At 43.3% G+C, this 18,693-nt stretch overlaps 1 protein-coding gene across 4 annotated transcripts in view; it reads left to right on the top strand.

Moving 5' to 3' along the window:
* The window catches only part of AUH (AU RNA binding methylglutaconyl-CoA hydratase), a 68,502-nt gene that overhangs the window by 15,734 nt on the left and 34,075 nt on the right, over window positions 1–18,693 (top strand). For all 4 annotated transcript variants that reach the window (XR_009555263.1, XM_060235494.1, XM_060235496.1 and 1 more), the window contains 2 exons: window positions 6,758–6,850; window positions 10,695–10,751. Coding sequence is in view for 3 of the 4 variants with exons in the window: in XM_060235494.1 (XP_060091477.1) it covers window positions 6,758–6,850; window positions 10,695–10,751 (150 nt within the window). In the remaining variant the exon portion in view is untranslated. The remainder of the gene's footprint in view (window positions 1–6,757; window positions 6,851–10,694; window positions 10,752–18,693) is intronic.

Here is an 18,693-nt window from a genome sequence, read left to right as displayed (position 1 = left end):
GATGATGGGAAGGCCTTGGGGCTTGCCACCTCAGTGGTAGACAACCTTCTGCCTCCAGGGGGGTGTGATGGGCGCAGAAAACAGCTTACAGCTGTGGGGAAGAAAAACCCCAGGAGAAGATCAGCCTCCAGGGACCTGAGGGGCCGCAGCATCCATTCATCAGCTCACTCCTGCTTATCATCAGGATCTAGATCCCCCCCCCCCCAAGCAAAAGAAGCCCAAAAGCCGGAATGATAGAGGCCAGGCAAGGCACACTGGGGCTCCAGGGTAAGATGCTACTGCTTCAGTGGGCCATTTGTCAGGAGCAGCTGACCCATCTGGACTACACAAGGGCCTAGGAACTCTCCCCTCTCCTCTGGTTCCGAGTTGGGTGACATGGTATCCATTGACACCTCAGTGGGGGATGGATCTGACGAGGAGGGTGAATGGTTGGGAGAAGAGGCTGATTCACAGTCTGACTCAGCAAGACTTTTTCAAGTTGAACACTTTCAGAGGCTCTTGAACAAGGTTATTTCCACATTAAATTATCAGGTGGAGGTGGCTGAAAAGTCCCGATCAGCAGCCTCAGCTAACCTATACACAAAAGGATTCAAAAGACCATTCAAAGTACATTTGATGATATTATGAAGACAGAGTGGGCAAGTCCAGGAAGTGGAAATGCCCTATTATCTATTGCCAAAAGACTCTACATATTACCAGAGGAGACCATGGAGAACTTAAGGGTACCTTTGGTGGATGCGCCAGTGGTAGCACTACACTCTGGAGCTGTACACCCCAAGGATGGTGAAAATGTCTTAAAGGACCCAACTGATAGGAGGAATGAGACAGTGCTCAAGAAGGCCCATGAAGCAATCTCACTGGCTCACCGGTCAGCAGCTGTACTCTCAAACTTCACAAGGGCCATTGTTATATGGGCAGATGACCTTCTACAGAATCCAGATGCTTCCCCCCAGAGCTAAAGAGATCTCTCCTAAGATGAAGAGGGCAGCTGAATTTGCTGTGGATGCATCTCAGGAGAACATTCAGTTCTGTGCCAGGGCCCAAGCAGCTAACATCATAGTAAGGCGCAACATCTGGCTCAAACACTGGAAGGTGGACACTCTTTCCAAGAGCAATGTAGCTATGGAGAAGTTCTCAGGCAGGCTTCTGTTTGGGGAAGCAAACCTAGACAAGGTTTTATTGGAAACAAAGGAGAAGAAGAAGGCCATGCCACCTGCCTCCTTCCAGAAAGACAGTGGTTCTAAGAGCAGAGTCACCCAGTCCTTTCGTAGCTACAGAACCACAGGCGAGGACAAGACGGTAGGGACTACAAAGGATTCATACCCTTCAGATTTGGAAACAGGCGAAATACAAGACAAGCGGCAGCCTTTAGAAGGGGCAAGTCCTCTTCCGACAAGAAACTAACTGCATGACTTCCAGATCGAGGGGCGTCTGGAGAAAGACCACCATGGACCAGTGGGTCTACTCCATAGTGACACAAGGATACAGAATAGAACTTACAGCCATACCACCTCACAGCTTCACACCCTCGCCAGCCCCAAAGTTAAAGGACTGTCTGTATCATCTAAAAAACGCCATTCAACATCTGCAGTCCATAGGTGCCATAGAAGAGGTTCCAACGAACCAGCACTTCAAGGGTGTCTACTTGGTCCTATTCATTGTCCCCAAGAAATCTGGGGACTGGAGGGCGGTGTTGAACCTGAGAGGCTTCATCAAGTGGGTGAGGCAAAAGAGGTTCTGTATGGAGTCCCTACAACACATTCTGCAGGTGCTTCAGCAAGGGGACTTCCTGACATCTATGGACCTCAAGGAGGCCTACCTGCATATACTGGTGCACCCAGATTCCAGGCGATTCTTGTGCTTCTATTTCCAAGGCCACCATTTCCAGTACAAGGCCTTACCATTTGGCCTGTCATTAGCACCCAGAGTATTCACCAAGCTGATGGTGACCCTGGTAGCAGCCTTGATTCGGAGGCGATACACTTGTATCCGTCCTTAGACGATATTCTGATGAGGGCAGAGAACCGTGAAGCAGCCATGCATAATACACAGAGGGCGGCAGACTTCTTGCAGGCGCACGGGTTTCTGATCAACAAGGACAAGAGTCACCTGGTGCCCACAAAGGATCAGGTGCACCTCAGTGTGCACCTCAGGTGCACCTCAGTGTGCACAGCCCAGGCCATGGTTTTCCTACCAGAAGAGAAGCAAGAGAGAATACAAAACCTGGTGGAGAGTATCAAGGCCAAGCCACAAACAGACTTAATGCACCTGGCAGCAATACAGGGCCTAATGATTTCAATCATAGACCTGATCCCATAGGTGATGTTTCACAACAGGTCCTTACAGTGAGCGCTTCTCCCCTTCCAGAGGGACATTTCACAGTGAAAGCACAAGTTAATAACTCTTGCGGATGCTACCAAAAGGGACCTGGCCTGGTGGATGTGTCAAGAGAATTTGAGCAAAGGGATTTGCTTCCTACAACCTCAGCAGATAGTCGTTACAACAGATGCCAGCAAGAGAGAATGGGGAGCCCACTGCAATCACCAGGTAGCGCAAGGCAGGTGGCCCCCGAGGGAGTCAACGCACAGTATCAACTGGCTGGAGTTGAGAGCAGTCAAACTAGCTCAGGTGGCCTTCAGACAGAGGTTGCACAATCAACGTGTCCTAGTGCGCACAGACAACATGGACAACCAAGACACACATAAATCGACAAGGGGGCACCAGATCGAAGGCACTGTTCCGGGAGGCTCAAACATTGCTGTCCTGGGCAGAGAAAAATGTGGCGAGCCTAAAGGCAGAACATCTCAAAGGACTCTCCAACAATCAGGCAGATTGGCTCAGCAGAGAAGATCTGGACCCAGGGGAATGGGCCCTAAACAGAGAGGTCCTCAAGCTGATCACCAAGAAGTTTGGAAGGCCAGTAATGGACCTCCTAGCAAACTCAAGGAACCATCAGATGGACAGGTTTCCGACCAGATTTCATGAGCCGGCAGCAGAAGGGACGGACGCCCTAGCACACCCCTGGCCAGATGGCCTGCTATACGCCTTCCCTTCACCAGCCTTGATAAGTCAGATGTTCAACAGAATAAGGAGGGAGGGAGCACTAGTTATCTTCATAGCACCCCATTGGCCAAGAAGGCCCTGGTTTTCCGACATAGTTCAGATAGCGTGCACAAGACCATGGATATTACACAAGACCACGGACCAGATCTGCTTCACCAGGGTCCCATCATGCACCCAGACCCAGCGTGGCTGCAGTTGATGGCTTGGAAGTTGAGAGGTCGGATCTAGAGAACCTGGAACTCCCAGCAGATGTAGTTGAAATCATGCTACAGTCTAGGAGACCAGCCACAAGATGAATCTACAACCATGCGCTGCCAACGTTCAAAAACTGGGCCTCAAACAAGGGACTGGACCCATGTAAGACAACATACAAAGACATTATCCTTTTTCTATTTAAAGACTGGAAGAAAGGACTATGACCCAACATGTTAAAACGTCAGGTGGCAGCAATCCAAGCCTGCCTAGGACAGGGGAGGCTCAAAGGTCTGTCCACAAACAGGCATGTGAGGAGATTCATACGGGGTACAAGTTAGTTGGCCCCACCAGTTCAACACAGTTCTCCACATGGAACCTCCACAGGGTACTCTGGGCCTTATCTGACCCCCCATTCGAACCACTAAAATCAGTGGAGCCTCATTTCCTATCATGGAAGGTGGCCTTCCTTGTGGCCATTACCTCGGCACGGAGAGTCTCTGAGCTGGCAGCTCTCTCAGCTAGGAAAGAACTGTGCATATTTTAAAAGGAGACCATAATGCTGAGAATGGATCCATCATTTATTCCCAAGGTCAATTCCTGGTTCCACCACTGGTTTTACCATCCTTCTGTCCGAAGCCTAAGCATCCAAAGGAAAGAAGGTGGCACAAGCTAGATGTACACGCATATATCTCAGATGGAATGCTCAATTCATACAGACAGATGCCTTATTTGTCTCCCACTGTGCCCCTAATCTGGGCAGGAAGGTATCAAAAGCCACGATGGCATACTGGGTAAGATAGTGCATCACCAAGGCCTACGAAGTACAAGGACTGCCAGCACCAGGCCGCATCACTGCACACTCAATGAGGGCAGCATCAGCATCAGCAGCCTTCTTCACACGAGCCACAATAGGGGAAATATGCAGAGCAGCGACGTGGGCCTCATTCTCCACTTTTGTCAAGCACTACAGAATGGACCAAACTGCATCTGCAGAGGCAGCCTTTGGCAGAAAAGTACTGCAACAGGTCCTTGAGGCTTAAGAGAAAGAACAACCCACCCGGAGGAAGAAGCTTGGGTACAGCTAACCAATCCATGAATGACTTCCCCCACTGAAGGAGAATGAAGCATTGGACCTACCTGAAGGTTCTTTCTTTTCAGTGGGGAGAAGTCATCCACATCCCACCCAACGCAAGCAAACCTTGAAGGCTACCAATGGGTCAAGAGACAAAGAATAACTGGTTGACAAAGAAACGAAAACAAGGGGTGGATTTAAAAAAGAAGAAGAAACAAACAAATCTAAGGAAGCAAAGAAGAAAGGAAATACTCCAAAGATGGAACAGTAAAGTAAAGAGCAAATAGCAAAAACATATATGACAGAGCTTGGACATTACTGGAGAGCCCAGGTCACTCCTATAGCCCAGGTCACTCCTATAGCAGCCATGTAATAAAGAATTTTGCATAGCCCTATCCCAGCGAGTGGAGGCGTGACCTAACCAATCCATGGATGACTTCTCCCCACTGAAGAGAAAGAATCTTCAGGTTGGTCCAATGCTTCGTTCAACATCCTTGGGCTAAGGTATTCTCTTGATAGGCAGTTAATACAAGAATGGGATTTAGTGGTTTTTTTCTCTATGGAATTTACACATTAGTTTAATATACATAATCTTTAGGCAAGGGAGCCTTCTTTTAATTAAGTAGAAGGTAGGTGATTGTGGTGTACTAGTTAAGTTGTTAGACTAGCATCTGGGTAGCTTGGGTTCAAATCTTCATACTGCCATGAAGTTTCTGGGTGACCTTGAGGTACTATGACTCAGCTTAACTTACTTCACCATGTTGTTGTAGGTTAAAATGAGGAAAAGACTGCGCTGTTTTTCATTGCTTGGAGAGATGCCTTTTTACCTGGTGAAAATTGGAATGCCATATACAAATAAAACAGAACAGTAATTTATTAGAGAGTATGAAGTTTTATACTATGTGAATCATGACAGATCTTTCCTTCTCTTAGGAATAAGGCAGAACCCAGAACTACATCAAAAGAAACAACAAATAAAACAATCATAAATAGACTGTTAAATAATAGTAGTTTCCTTTTAAAAATCTATAGTAAGAGATTGTGGTGGTGTTGGAAAGTGCCATCAAGTCACAGCTGTCTTATGGCAACCCCATAGGGTTTTCAAGACAAGAGACATTCAAAGGTGATTTGGCCTCCATATCACAGCCCTGGTATTCCTTGGAGGTCTCCCATCCAAATACACTCAGGGTCAACCCTGCCTAGCTTCCAAGATCTGATGAGATTAGACTAGGTCAGGATTTAAGAGAGTATGCCATTCAAAAACTATTTTAAAACTGAATGTAGCACTATAGCTAGTGCTTCTGCGTCTAAAACATAATGAGAATCTATGAAAATATGCTTCAAAATCTTTGTATGGATTTTTTTGAATGGGATTGGTTTGGTCTCTGATTTGGAGCAAGAATCTCCCTTATTTAGATCCCTGAATACTACATGGTGGGGATAAAGAAGGGAGACTATTTTGTGAGCTATTTGATTGGCTACTGTTTCAATTGGAGCCCTGTAGGTTCTTGTCAGCAAACTAGGTTTTAGATTTGTGTCCAAACAAAAATGAGCAACCAACATCCTATTCTGAATTAAAAGGAATGTATCCTAAAATCATCTGAGAAAAACCAAACGTATTATATATTTCATATGTATCTTGAATCATTTATATTACTAAATGGAAATTATAGTATTAGAATCATAGAGTTGGAGGGGATCCCCAGGGTCATCTAGTCCAACCCCCTGCACAGTACAGGAAATTTGCAAATACCTCCCTCTAAGTTCACAGGATCAGTATTGTGTTGATAGAATATATTCCATGAATATCATTATATCTGCATGTCCTGCAGTTGAATGCCAGTCTTAGTACTGAAATATTTAAGAATCCCTGCTGGTATTTCTATGGATTTTAATTAATTACTTTTAATGTACTATAGCCTATACCACTTTTACCAACAAGATGCAAGATAAATTGCTTATCATATCAGACTCCTGAGATAAGCAATAAGTCTAAGAGGCACATTTCCTATTAATATTTGCTCTTAAATCCTAAACTGCTTTACTCAGAAATGAATTTATGTCTTACACTGTGCTCAGGATTTAATCTAATAAACATGCCAGCCAGCAGTCACTGAGTTCTGTACACAGTCTTTATTTATTTATTTAGATATTTTATATTCCGCCCTTTCCCAAATGGGCTCAGGGCGGATAACAACATTTTAAAAACAATATAAAACGACAGTTAAAACCAGTAAAAGTGAACAATACAGTTTGGCGGCTCAGTTGGGCACATCATAATATACTGAGAGTCTTCACACAATTTGCCTACAAAGTTAGTTATTCTGCTAAGTCAACTAGTTTAAAAAAAAAAGCTGTGATGTTTAAATGAAATGTCCTTTAAAATTTTAATATTATTGTGGTGTTAAATCCTGCTTTCCTTTTCAGCTAATCTTCCAGTGCCAACTATTGCTGCCATAGATGGCATTGCACTAGGTGGTGGCCTAGAATTGGCTTTAGCCTGTGACATTAGAGTGGCAGGTAAGGCATAATTTGAGAAACTGAAAATACCACCTTGTAGATGGCGACATCTCTTTTATTTTGTAAGCTTTTGTTTGTTGGAACAACTGATACTTACTTTTTATTAACCACTGTAACTTTGCTCTAACAAGAGTTGGTCCCTAAGGTGCTACTGGAGTTGAATCTGTTGTACTGCAGACCAACATGGCAACCCCCTGAAACTTATGGTTTACCCTTTGCCATTTAACGGCAGTTTGATATACCACATCCATACATGACTGAGTGAATCATTCACATCTATAGAGGCCTTTCATACCATTGTTAGAAGTTAAAATTTTTGCAGTTCTTTTAAAAACTGCAAAAACTGTTATTTGGTTAACTGTTTCCAAATAACTGATTTAAAATTGATGTAAGTATCAAGCCTCTTGATAACTTTAAAGCATTGTTTTGTTCTAATAAAAGTAGTGCTACAAAATACTTAGCCATTGTTTAATAACATTTTACCAATATTTGGGTCCATTGATTGACCAAATCTTTTTTGATTACTCAGTTTGCTAACTTTACTTCAGCATAAGTTATCTTTATTGGTGAGTTATTTTTGGAGAGCACCTGGAATTGGTAAATCCAGTTCTGCAGTTTGTAATCCTTGTCACTGTCAGTACAGGTGGTGATGCATAAGTCAAATGATAAGGACTATACGGGCTACTTCAATAAAGTTTTGTTGGAAGGGAGGGAATGGTTTTTTTAGAGGGGTGTTCAGAAGAAGTAAAGGGAATGTGAGCACATGTGCATTTTGAGAGAAAGGTGTGTGCATGGGAGAACGATACGTCAATAAAACATAAGAGTTTAAAGGAGTTTTCATGAATTCATTTCCCACCATCTTTTGTTTCTTTAAACCTTCTGTGATTTAGTGGATTAGCAAATCATTTGATAATATTTAGTGATATATATTGTATAGATATTTGAACATGCTCTAAACCTATAGGATGAGAGAGATTATGAATATTGCAGTTAAAGTGGTATCTCAATCATTTATGCAATATCCTGCTCTCAGGACTCTGCAAAGAAAAAAGTATATTTAAAAAGCTTATTTGATAATTTATTATTCAAGCAGAATATAGTTCCTAGAATCTGATTTTATTTCTCATATCTGTATCTCCCCCCCTCCCATTGTAGATGGATCTGTCTATATCTTTTTTTGCTGCAGCAGTGAGCATATGAGAATAAAGTAGGCTATGAAATAGTGATTTTACTGAGATTTCTCAGCTTTATGACCAAGTGGGAATTTAAACCCAACCTATATTCCACATTTCATAAGGGTCTTGAAAGAATCATGATTAACTGTTTACCTGTCTTTGGAAAAGAATATAAAATAATTGTGGCCATCCATGTGTACCAGGATATTGATTGTCATTGGTCTCTTGACCCCTTCTTTCCATTCTATCCAGGTAATATACACACTATGCAGTTCTCTATTCAAACTTGGCCTATTTTGTTATCAAATATATGGGTTGTGAAATGCTCAGGGCCGGCTCTAGCCTATCTGGCGCCCTAGGCAAACCTAAATTCTGGCGCTCCCCCCCCCCCCCCGGCACTGGTAACTAATTTCCAACAGATGAATTACCACCACGACTTCCAGGTACACACACACACAATGATTCTGAAGCCATTGCAGTGAACAGTCCAACCCCACAGTGCAAGAAATTCACAAATACCTCCCTCTAAAGTTGCACAGGCACAGAGTCAGTTCTTCCTATCTCCCTGACAACTATAAAATCCAAAGCAAATTGCCTTGGGAGAGAAGATTCTCAGAAGGGGTAAAATGTGGCATGATGGACTGCCTCTGTATTGATGAACTAGCTCTTCTCATCACAACAGACTGTTTTCAACCTTAAGATGGAGAGAGGACTTAGGGGCAAACTCTCAATAAGATTTCAAGTTTTACAAACCATACACTGCACACTCCTTCTCAAATGCAATGCAGTACTTTTCATCTTCCCCTATCCTTTGAAAAAACTTTACATTTTTTTATTTAAATAGAGTTGCCATATTTTGAAGAGCAGAAAGAGGACATGTTTCCTGGCTGATTAGTTCAAACAAGGGAGAACCATGACAAATCTCATTTTAAATATCCTGACTATTTAAGCTGAAATAACTGTTGGAAATTCACAAATACCTCTCTCTAAAGTTGCACAGGCACAGAGTCAGTTCTTCCTATCTCCCTGTCCCTACCAAATGTCTCTGCAGAAATGAAGACTTAAAGACCTGTCTCAGCTCTCCTCCCCACCACAGGCTAAAGAAGCCCACAACAGCAGTCACATAGTTTTATTTATCTCGGCGCAAGAGAGACTCCCCTGTCCCCCTCCTGGCAGAAATCCGATCTCCAAGATTAACCACCGCCAGACCTCTCTCCACACCCGATGCTGCTGCCTCCAAGGAGTTTCGCTGCTAAATATCAACAACTGTCTGCTTGCTCTGTCTCTCCCCAAAGATTAGCCAGGCCCTTTCAAGCAGCGGCTGCGGCGCTGCTTTTTTTTGCTTGCCCGGGACAGGGGGTGGAGCAGGCTCCAGCAGGCACTTTCCAGCTGCCGGTGTCCTTGCTGATTCAAAAACAAAGTAAAGTAGTTGGTGGTTGCGCAGCCAGGAGTCAGAGATGAAGCACAGCCACAGTCAGTACAGAGGAAGCTAGAGTGACCGCAAAGTAAATGCTGCAGCCGCGCAGTGCAGAGGAGTCGGGCAGAGTGCAGGTGAACTAAAGGAAGGCACTGGGCAGGAAGAAGGAAGCTAGAAGGGCATCAGCACTTTCTGTTGCCCCACTCAAGATGGCGCTGCGCAGACAGCCGAGAGACTGAAAATGGTGTTGGACAGTGAAAATTTAAAAAAAAAAATTCTTGTAAAGTAAGTCATGTGAGGGGTGCATAATTTGGCGCTCCGGCTGGCCTGCCACCCTAGGCAATCACCTAGTTTGCCTAGTGGAAGGGCTGGCCGTGGACATGCTGCTTCAGCGTTCTCTGAGTTGCGTAACTTATGTGGCAATACCTTCTTTTTGTCCTGTGGATTACACTGTGACCTATGAATATTAATAAAAATAAAGCTGCTGTCTGCCCTGAAAATGATGGCAAAACAAACATATAGAATTTACTCCTGCTTGGCTTCCCTATACTGGAGAATGGTGCTCACAAGAGTCACTGTTATAAAGATAAAGAAATGTTCTGCCATGGGATGTTGCCAAGTCCTCAGGTCCCAGGTCCCAGCATATAGAGCAGGCAATAGAGCTAAAAATTAGGTTTCCAATTACGCAGTAGTTGGCAAACTACAGCACACACCTCTAGGTCATCTCTTCTAGTTGACTGCTAGAGAGAATATGTCTTAATTGTTACTCACATTTAAAAGTTGTCATGATTTTTGGAGATAACTTGTGATTGTATTCATTAGTTACTATTTTTCATAGAGGTTCATTTCTAATAGAAAGACTGCATATACAGAGTAACCTACCAAGTGCTTGCATGTTTTTCTGCATATGTATTTAATGGTATACTCCTCTTGGGAAACTTGGACAAATTGCTGTTTCCTGCTTGGGGGTGGGGTGGGCGTTAAGACATTTTGGTGTTTTCTACTTAATCAATGCACCTATGTTATCTTAACTCTTGTGTGAAAACTGATCTTCTCCAGACCTTCCCTTGAAAGGATATATTTGCATGCTGTTTTTGTACTTGCCTCCATAAATAAATGCAGGTTTTGTTATTAATGCTGGCCAGTATAGCATAACTACAGCAACAGTAGCATATTTTACAAATGTTCCTCTTTATTTTGTTAAGCTGATTAATGTGAATTTCATAAGAACAAATTCTTTATTTGTTTTTAGTGACTTCTGCAAAAATGGGTCTAGTTGAAACAAAGTTAGCAATCATTCCTGGAGCAGGTATGACATTTCCCTAGTAATTTTATTGATGTCATTGGTATGAGTGATTTTATTGCTGATACATTAAATCTTTTTAAAATCAACACTTAATGTATTGTAAACCATTTCCTTTGAAAAAAATTGTAGTATTTAAGCAATAATAATATAAGCTTCAAAAATCATTCTAAGTAGACTGTCAATATGGAGGAGCTGTGGGGAGAGAAGCTGGTTTTATTTAAGGAAATATGATATTAATGCGAAAGTGCTATGAAAACAATATCAGCTTTACTAAGTGTTTGAAAAAATATAAAAAGCTTTTTCTTAATCACTGATTTCTTTGTGAAAAACGTAGACTGCGTTTATTTTGTAAGATAGAATGAAACCGTAGGGATCTGACCATAGTTCATGTATTTGTAGTTGATTTTGTTGGTGAAGATCATTTATATTTAGAGGACTGGCTTTCAAAAAAGAGAATAATTCATCTGAATTGGCCAGTTGAATCCTGGACATGGTAGCACTTCTATCTTTTTAGACCATTTTCTTCTTTGGTGCCATTGCTAATGGGAAACTCCTGTGTGCCTTAGAAAAATATGTTGCTGGGTGCCAGGCATTGCAGTCCTAAGCCCTGGATGCTGAGGCATCATGTGTGCCATACCTAGTTAAGTATTCAGAAAACAGATATTTTTAAAAATACACAGTTTCATGGAGATCATAGGAACACTGTCAGTACCCAGGAATATTGTCTCTGCGTTGAACTTATGGGGGAACCCCACATGGGAAGTCCAGCTTAGAACTAAGGTTGTAGAGCAGCCCCTAAAAGGCTAGAGAGATCAGGGACAGAAACAAGAGAATGCACAGGAAGATGTTCACAGAAGGCACTTCTTTCTTTCTCTTTGTAGCAAATCTGATAACCAGGAGGGGACTCAAATCCCACCAAGGGGAAGGCTAGGAATGAGAACTCACCATTTAGGCAGTAGTGAGCGTAGATAACTGGGGAAGGCAATGGCAAGCTACCCTGTAAAAAAAAAGTCTGCCAAGAAAACTTTGTGATGTGATGTCACCCCCTGAGTCGATAACAACTCCGTGATTGCTGACTATCTTTTGAAAGCTGACTGTCATGAAAGTAAAGGAAAAGGATAGCCTAAAACATGCACCTCATACCTTAAGAGCATTCTTTGAACTACACACAACAGTAAACTATATATTGTGGGCATTTAGAATTATCTGTTGGGCCTAGAGTTTAAACCAGACCTGTATACCAGAGCAAGAAAAACTGCCCCTGTTCTGTAAGTGGTCCCTGGCTCAGCTGAGCTTTTTCACCATCAGACCCAGCCACTGCTGATTGCTGTCTTCTCATTTTTCAATGCAGCCATTCTCCACTGGATTCATTCATGAGGTTCATTATTACTATCTGCTTCTCTTTGTCCCAGCAACCTTGCTTTCTGTCTCTCCCACTCCCCCACTGTCACTCCATTTAGGTAGCCTCCATGCTGCTGCCCGGCTGCTATTAGGGCTCCCAAGATGGGAGCACATTCGGTTGGGGCTTCGGGATCTGCACTGGCTGCCAATAACATTCCGAGTCCGGTACAAGGTGTTGGTCATTACCTTTAAAGCCCTATATGGCCTAGGACCTGCCTACCTTAGGGACCGTCTCTCCCCACACGTTTCCCAGAGAGTACTACGATCGGGTTCACAAAACCTGTTAGTAATCCCCGGGCCAAAGGAGGCCCGTCTGAAATCCACCAGGGATCGGGCCTTCTCGGTAACGGCGCCTTACTGGTGGAACCAGCTGCCGGAAGAGGTGAGCGCCCTGCGGGACCTAGGGCAGTTCCGCAGGGCCTGTAAGACAGCCCTCTTCCGGCAGGCCTACAACAACTAACTGACACTGAGAAATTTTTAGATGGAACTAAAATGCATTTAATAGACCGCTGGTTTTTATGTTTTTATGTCTTATTAATTTATTGTTTTAATCTTCTTATGTAAATGTTTTTTATGCTAAATCTATGTAAGTTTATTATGTTGTAAGCCGCCCTGAGCCACTTTGGTGGGAAGGGCGGGATATAAGTCTAAATATAAATAAATAACACACTAGCAATGATCAGAGGAATTATGAACGCAGAGAAGTCTGTCTGTCTGCCGTGCTAGAGAGCAGCTGTTAAGAAATACGTTGTTGAAGGCTTTCACAGCCAGAATTCATTAGTTGTTTTAGATTTTACAGGCTGTGTGGCTATGGTCTTGGCATAGTAGTATCTGATGTTTCACCAGCAGCTGTGGCCAGCATCCTCAAAGGTATAACACAGAAAGAGATACAGTTCCCTCTGTGTCAAAGTGAGTGGAAAGAAAAAGAAATTGTAGGAATTTATATCTACTCAGGAAGGTGGGGTAGGACTGAGTCATTATCTTATAGGAATTTCCCAGGCTGTAACATGTTAATGGAGCTTTCCTGAGGAGGTTCTTTGCGTATGGAATGGCTGTTGGAATTCTAATCTTATCTGTAGTGCTGTTGTAAGCTGTAGAGCATTTTGTGTTTTTCAGGACTGGAAATCATGCCCTATTCATCTTTAAACATCTTTCCTGTTGAAATTGTGTTTATGTTTGTGGATTTCAGTGGCTTCCCTGTGTAATCTGACATGGTAATTGGATATGCAGTATACTCCTGCCTGTTGCTGATCGTAGCATCTGTTGTATTTTTCTGGTGGGTCTGCATATTGTTTTCTGATGGGTCTGCATATAGGATTTAAATAATAAAAACATAATAATCTAATTCATTACCTGTCTTCGTTAATGACAGATGGTGCCAAAATCCTTACCGTGAAGGGGAATGAGAAATGGGAGTGCCAAAACAGAACCTTTCCTTTATGTGTTTTATACTGAAGACAGCTAAGTTTCATTATGAATAGGGAATAGGGATCAGCATCTGTTTACCAAGCCCTATTAAAATAGATAAAGCCATGAAACAATCCAAACATTTATTGGGCAGCTTCAGTAAAAGTGTTCTGAATGCAAGTAATATGAATGGATTTGCCAACTCTTTTGGTGTAGCAAGGCTCCTGTATCTTTGAAAGCTGTTTTAACAGACAGCAGAGTCATAGTCAGAGCTGTCCCTTTCATCATTTAACCATGAGTGGGACAATTGTGATGTGGAAACAACTGCTAATTGATTTGAAATAGTGTAGGAGCAATAACAAGAACAGATAGAACAGGAGACTTGGCTACTAGATGCACACAGATTGCTGTAACTATTGGTCACAGAGTCTATTCAGGCCTCTATCCTGTTGGAGGTCTGCTTGAAAAGAGTGAAAAGAGACAAGGAGAATAATGAATAAATAGTTCACAGTAGTAAGTGGGATCAGGCACACAGCACATTATGCTGTTTCAGTTCCTATGTCTTTTCCTATCCTCCCTAGGTTCCTGCTTTTGTGTTTAAAACAATTTTATTCCAGTAACATATGGTAACAATCATTTCTTTGCATTATTAATTACTTCTTTTTATCTATCCCATATATTACTTTTCTAACCTCCCCTCCCCCCGTTACTTGACCCCCGCCGGTGTTATATACTTAAAATACTAATATTTAAAGGTACCCTTAACTAATAAAACAAAAATTTCTATTTTTCTTTCTTTTAAGACTTAATCATTATCAAAAATTGTCCAATGTCCTTTTATTTTCCACTCTTTTTCTATATAACTTCTAAACTTCTTCCACTCCAACTTAAAAGTTTCTAGATCATAGTCTCTTAAAATTCTTGTCAATTTGTCCATTTCACTCCACGTTATAACTTTTATAATCCAATCCCATTTCTCTGGTATTCTTTCTTGCTTCCACAACTGCGCATACAATGTCCTAGCAGCTGAGAGCAAGTACCAAATTATGGATCTATCTTCTTTTGGAAATTTTTCCATATATAATCCCAACAGAAAAGTCTCTGTAACTTTCTTGATTTCGTATCCCAAGATCCTAGATATTTCTTGTTGAATCATCTGCCAATACTTTTTTGCTCTTTCACAAGTCCACCTCTCTCTCGGCTTGGCTTCGCGAACGAAGATTTAAGAAGGGTGCAATAGTCCACGTCTGCTGCAGGCTCGCTGGTGGCTGACAAGACCAATGCAGGACAGGCAGGTCCGGCCACAGTGGCTGCAGGGAAAAGTCTGATTTGGGGTTGGTGCTGTAGCAGTACGATTCTTCCTCAATCTCCTTTTGTCTTCAAGACCAGCTATGCGTGCTTTCTCAAAGGAAGAGACAGCCTGGTGGATGATGTGCCTCCATGCTTTGCGATCTGAGGCTAGGTCAGACCACTGGTGATGGTTAATGCAACAGGTACCAAGGGATTTCTTCAAGGAGTCCTTGAACCTCTTCTTTGGTGCCCCTCTATTTCGATGGCCAGTGGAAAGTTTGCCATACGGGGCAATCTTAGGAAGGCGGTGGTTTTCCATCCTGGAGATATTCCCTGCCCAGCGCAGCTGCATCTTCAACAGCAGTGCCTCGATGCTTGTAACCTCCGCCCGGTTGAGGACTTCAGTGTTGGTCACAAAGTCACTCCAGTGGATGTTGAGGATGGTGCGAAGGCAGCGCTGATGAAAACGCTCAAGGAGTCGCAGATGATGACGGTATAATACCCACGATTCGGAGCCGTAGATGAGGGTTGTCATCACAACCGCTTTGTAAACATTGAAGAGTCTGTATTACCCTTATAGTAAAAAGATAGCAGAGTTTAGAAACACCTCCTTCTTTGGAGGTTTTCAAATGGAGGCTAGATGGGCATCTGACAACAATGCTGATTCTGTGAATTTAGACAGATTATGAGAGGGAGAGGAGCAGGAAGAGTTGCGTCAGTGCTTAGTTCTCATTGCCCTTTTTTACATGCCCAAAGAAATGGTAATTGCCACTGTGGGGTCAGAAAGCAGTTTTTTCCAGGCCAGTTTGGCTAGGGATCCTGGAGGGTTCCCCCACCCCATCTTCTGGTCACGGAGCAGGGGTAACTGGGGGTGTGGGGGGAGGTATTGGTGAATTTCTTGCATTATGCAGGGGGTTGGATTAGATGATTCTGGAGGCTCCTTCCAACTCTACGGGTGTGTTAACACACTACATAATACACTTTGCAACTGGATTTTTACTGTGTAGGAATGATAGAATCCACTTGCAAACAGTGACTGTATGAAAGCACTCTATGATTTTATGATTCTTGCTACTTAGAAAAAAGATAGGAGAGGTCAGAACATCTTGCCACCACACTACTCCTCCACATTTGTTTTGAGGGCAGTCTACATGCATGCATGTTATACTATATTTACAGTTATTAATATGGTTGATTAAACATTTCATTTTCATTTAATTCTTTTGTTTATTTATAACTTGCCCTTCCAATATAAAGTAATTCCCAAGACCCGTAAATGAAATGTTTGTTTTATAATTAAAACTGCCATCCTGTGTGCACCATGTGTGCTGCCAAGCAAGATCCCTCACCGGAAAGAACAAGTCACTGTAAGGTTTTGCCTAAATACTATCCTTGATTAATAGATCAGATAGCAATCATTATCAGCATGCAGTTCACAAGACTGTATCTTGCCAGACTAAGGTGGGTGGGCAGTTCCCCCTGGTAATTATACCCTTGTTGTAGGCCCCCATTTTCTCGTGCCTGCCAAAGTCATTTGAATTATTTAATGTAAAGTCCTTTCTCAGGCCTCAATGTTCTTATCCTTCAAAGTCATGTTTTATGTACTCTCTCTGAGTCCATTGGTCCATATCAGCATTGCCTAGAGAGACCAGATTAGAGTTGTCTCCCCGCACTCTCTTTTCACCTGTGAGCCTGGAACATCCCATCACATATACAAAGCACTAACTGTTTAGAAACTATAATGGGTGTTGTAGTCATGAATACATTTGTGAAATGGGGTTAGTACATCAAATGAAAACAATTGCATCTGTACAAGGTTGAGTAAGTAATGAAAAAAAGTGATCATAACATCAAGACCAATAATACATGTAATGGTGCCACCCCGCTGTACTTCTCATGGACTTTTTCCTGACACAAGAGTAGCTATTGACTCTGTGTCTCAAAGTCCAAAAAGTGAAAAGCTCTAGAGTCATAATGTAGCCCCTCTCATTTCCTCACACATCAGGTAAAAAAACTGCAAATCAAGAGAAGGACGGAAAATATCCTTGTACTCAAATTCACCAGTTCTTTGTAGGCTCCTAACTCTCTTATAATGTGATTGTATTGGTTGTCTTGTATTTTACATTGATGTATATGTAAACCTTCCACACTAAATAAATACTTAATATTTTGGTTTCAAACTCTGGATAGTATCAAACTTCACTAGTGCTGATGCAGACATCATGCTTAACTATGGTAAAGCTAGCAAGAGAAAAGTGAACAAAATTATATCTGACAGAGGGGGCTTTAACTCTCAAAAGCCTATAGCCTGGAAATCTTGTTGGTTTTTAAAGTGCTACTGGACTCGAATCTTGTTCTTCTAATACAGACTAATGTGGCTATGCACCTGAAACAGTAATGGAAATAGAAGTGGAAGGTTTGCTTTCCTAGCACTGGTTTCTGGAGAGCCAGTTTGGTGTAGTGGTTAAGTGTGCAGACTCTTATCTGGGAGAGCTGGGTTTGATTCCCTGCTCCTCCACTTGGACCTGCTGGAATGGCCTTGGGTTAGCCATAGCTATTGCAGGAGTTGTCCTTGAAAGGGCAGCTGCTGTGAGAGCCCTCTCCAGCCCCACCCACCTCACAGGGTGTCTGTTGTAGGGGGGAGAAGATATAGGAGATTGTAAGTTGCTCTGAGTCTCTGATTCAGAGAGAAGGGTGGGGTATAAATCTGCAGTCTTCTTCTGTCGTTGGGAATTCTCATCACATCTGCATCTTAATATTGGGATGATAGTAATGTTTGTGAGTGAACCTACATAAGCAGTTCCAAAGTCTCCAGCTGTTGACCGCCTCTCATGAATTGTGGAATCGTCTGAATTTTAGATGAGTGATTCTCATCCCCCTCCCTCCTTTATCAGTTTTCATTGTTCATATTTGAACAATGTTGTTTATGAAGAGCTTTGAAATAACGAAGTTATATTGATAAAGTTCTGCTTACTTTTTCATATGTAACAATATAGAGGCTTTGTGTTATGCTGAACAATATTTATTGGCACCCCAGGATGTTGAAAACGGGCAGCCCAATCCAGACATACGTGGCGGTTGGTCGCTCAGGCGTGGGTGGATCTACGGCGCCGCTTGTTGGCTTCCAGAGGGGAGACGTTATGCCATGCTTGGAGGGGGAAGAGCGACCCAATGAGCGAGAGAGAACCCGTCGTCATGGTGATTCTGCCCAGGCGCATGCCATTGCCCCGCTGCCAAGGCGGGCGTTGGGGAAGCGCAGGTTCGCATGAGACCACAGGATTGGCCAGCTCGTTGCACGTGACTGGGCGAGGGGACGGAAAGCCCACACCTGAGAGGCCGTCAATCCCCCCACTCCCTCCCACTGTCAGAGACTCTGCCAATGGCAGGCAGGCGGGCAGAGGTATACGGGACAAGCAGGAAGTGCCAAGTGCAGGAGTTCGCTGCCCTAGACAGCATCTGGAATGTGTGTCTGGGAGTGGCCAGACCAAGTCCGAAAGACACCCTTCGGAGCCCCCCCCCCCCGGTGTTGCCTTCTGCCGCCCCCTGCTATGTGCAAGGAACACCTTCCCTGGGGGCCACAGAACTCAGAGTGTGAACCGCTGGGCATGCATCCACTTCAGTGCCCCCCCAAGTGCCCAGCACACAATAGCCCTGTGCAGTCAGGTAGGCCGTCAGCCCGGGCGGCACCCCCCGTGGTAGCTCATAGCCTATTCCCCCCCCCAAAGAACCAAGTCTACCCACCATCCCAGGCATTCCCTCGGAGAGGCCACTGACAGAGGGGGCGGGTTGCCCCGGGAAGGTGCAGCAGATGCCAAGCAGGAGAGACAACAGAGGACACAGCTCAGAC

The sequence above is a fragment of the Heteronotia binoei genome, chromosome 4 (genome assembly GCF_032191835.1).
Source record: "Heteronotia binoei isolate CCM8104 ecotype False Entrance Well chromosome 4, APGP_CSIRO_Hbin_v1, whole genome shotgun sequence".
NCBI classification, from domain to species: Eukaryota; Metazoa; Chordata; class Lepidosauria; order Squamata; family Gekkonidae; genus Heteronotia; species Heteronotia binoei.
This window is presented reverse-complemented; position numbering and strand designations above follow the sequence as displayed.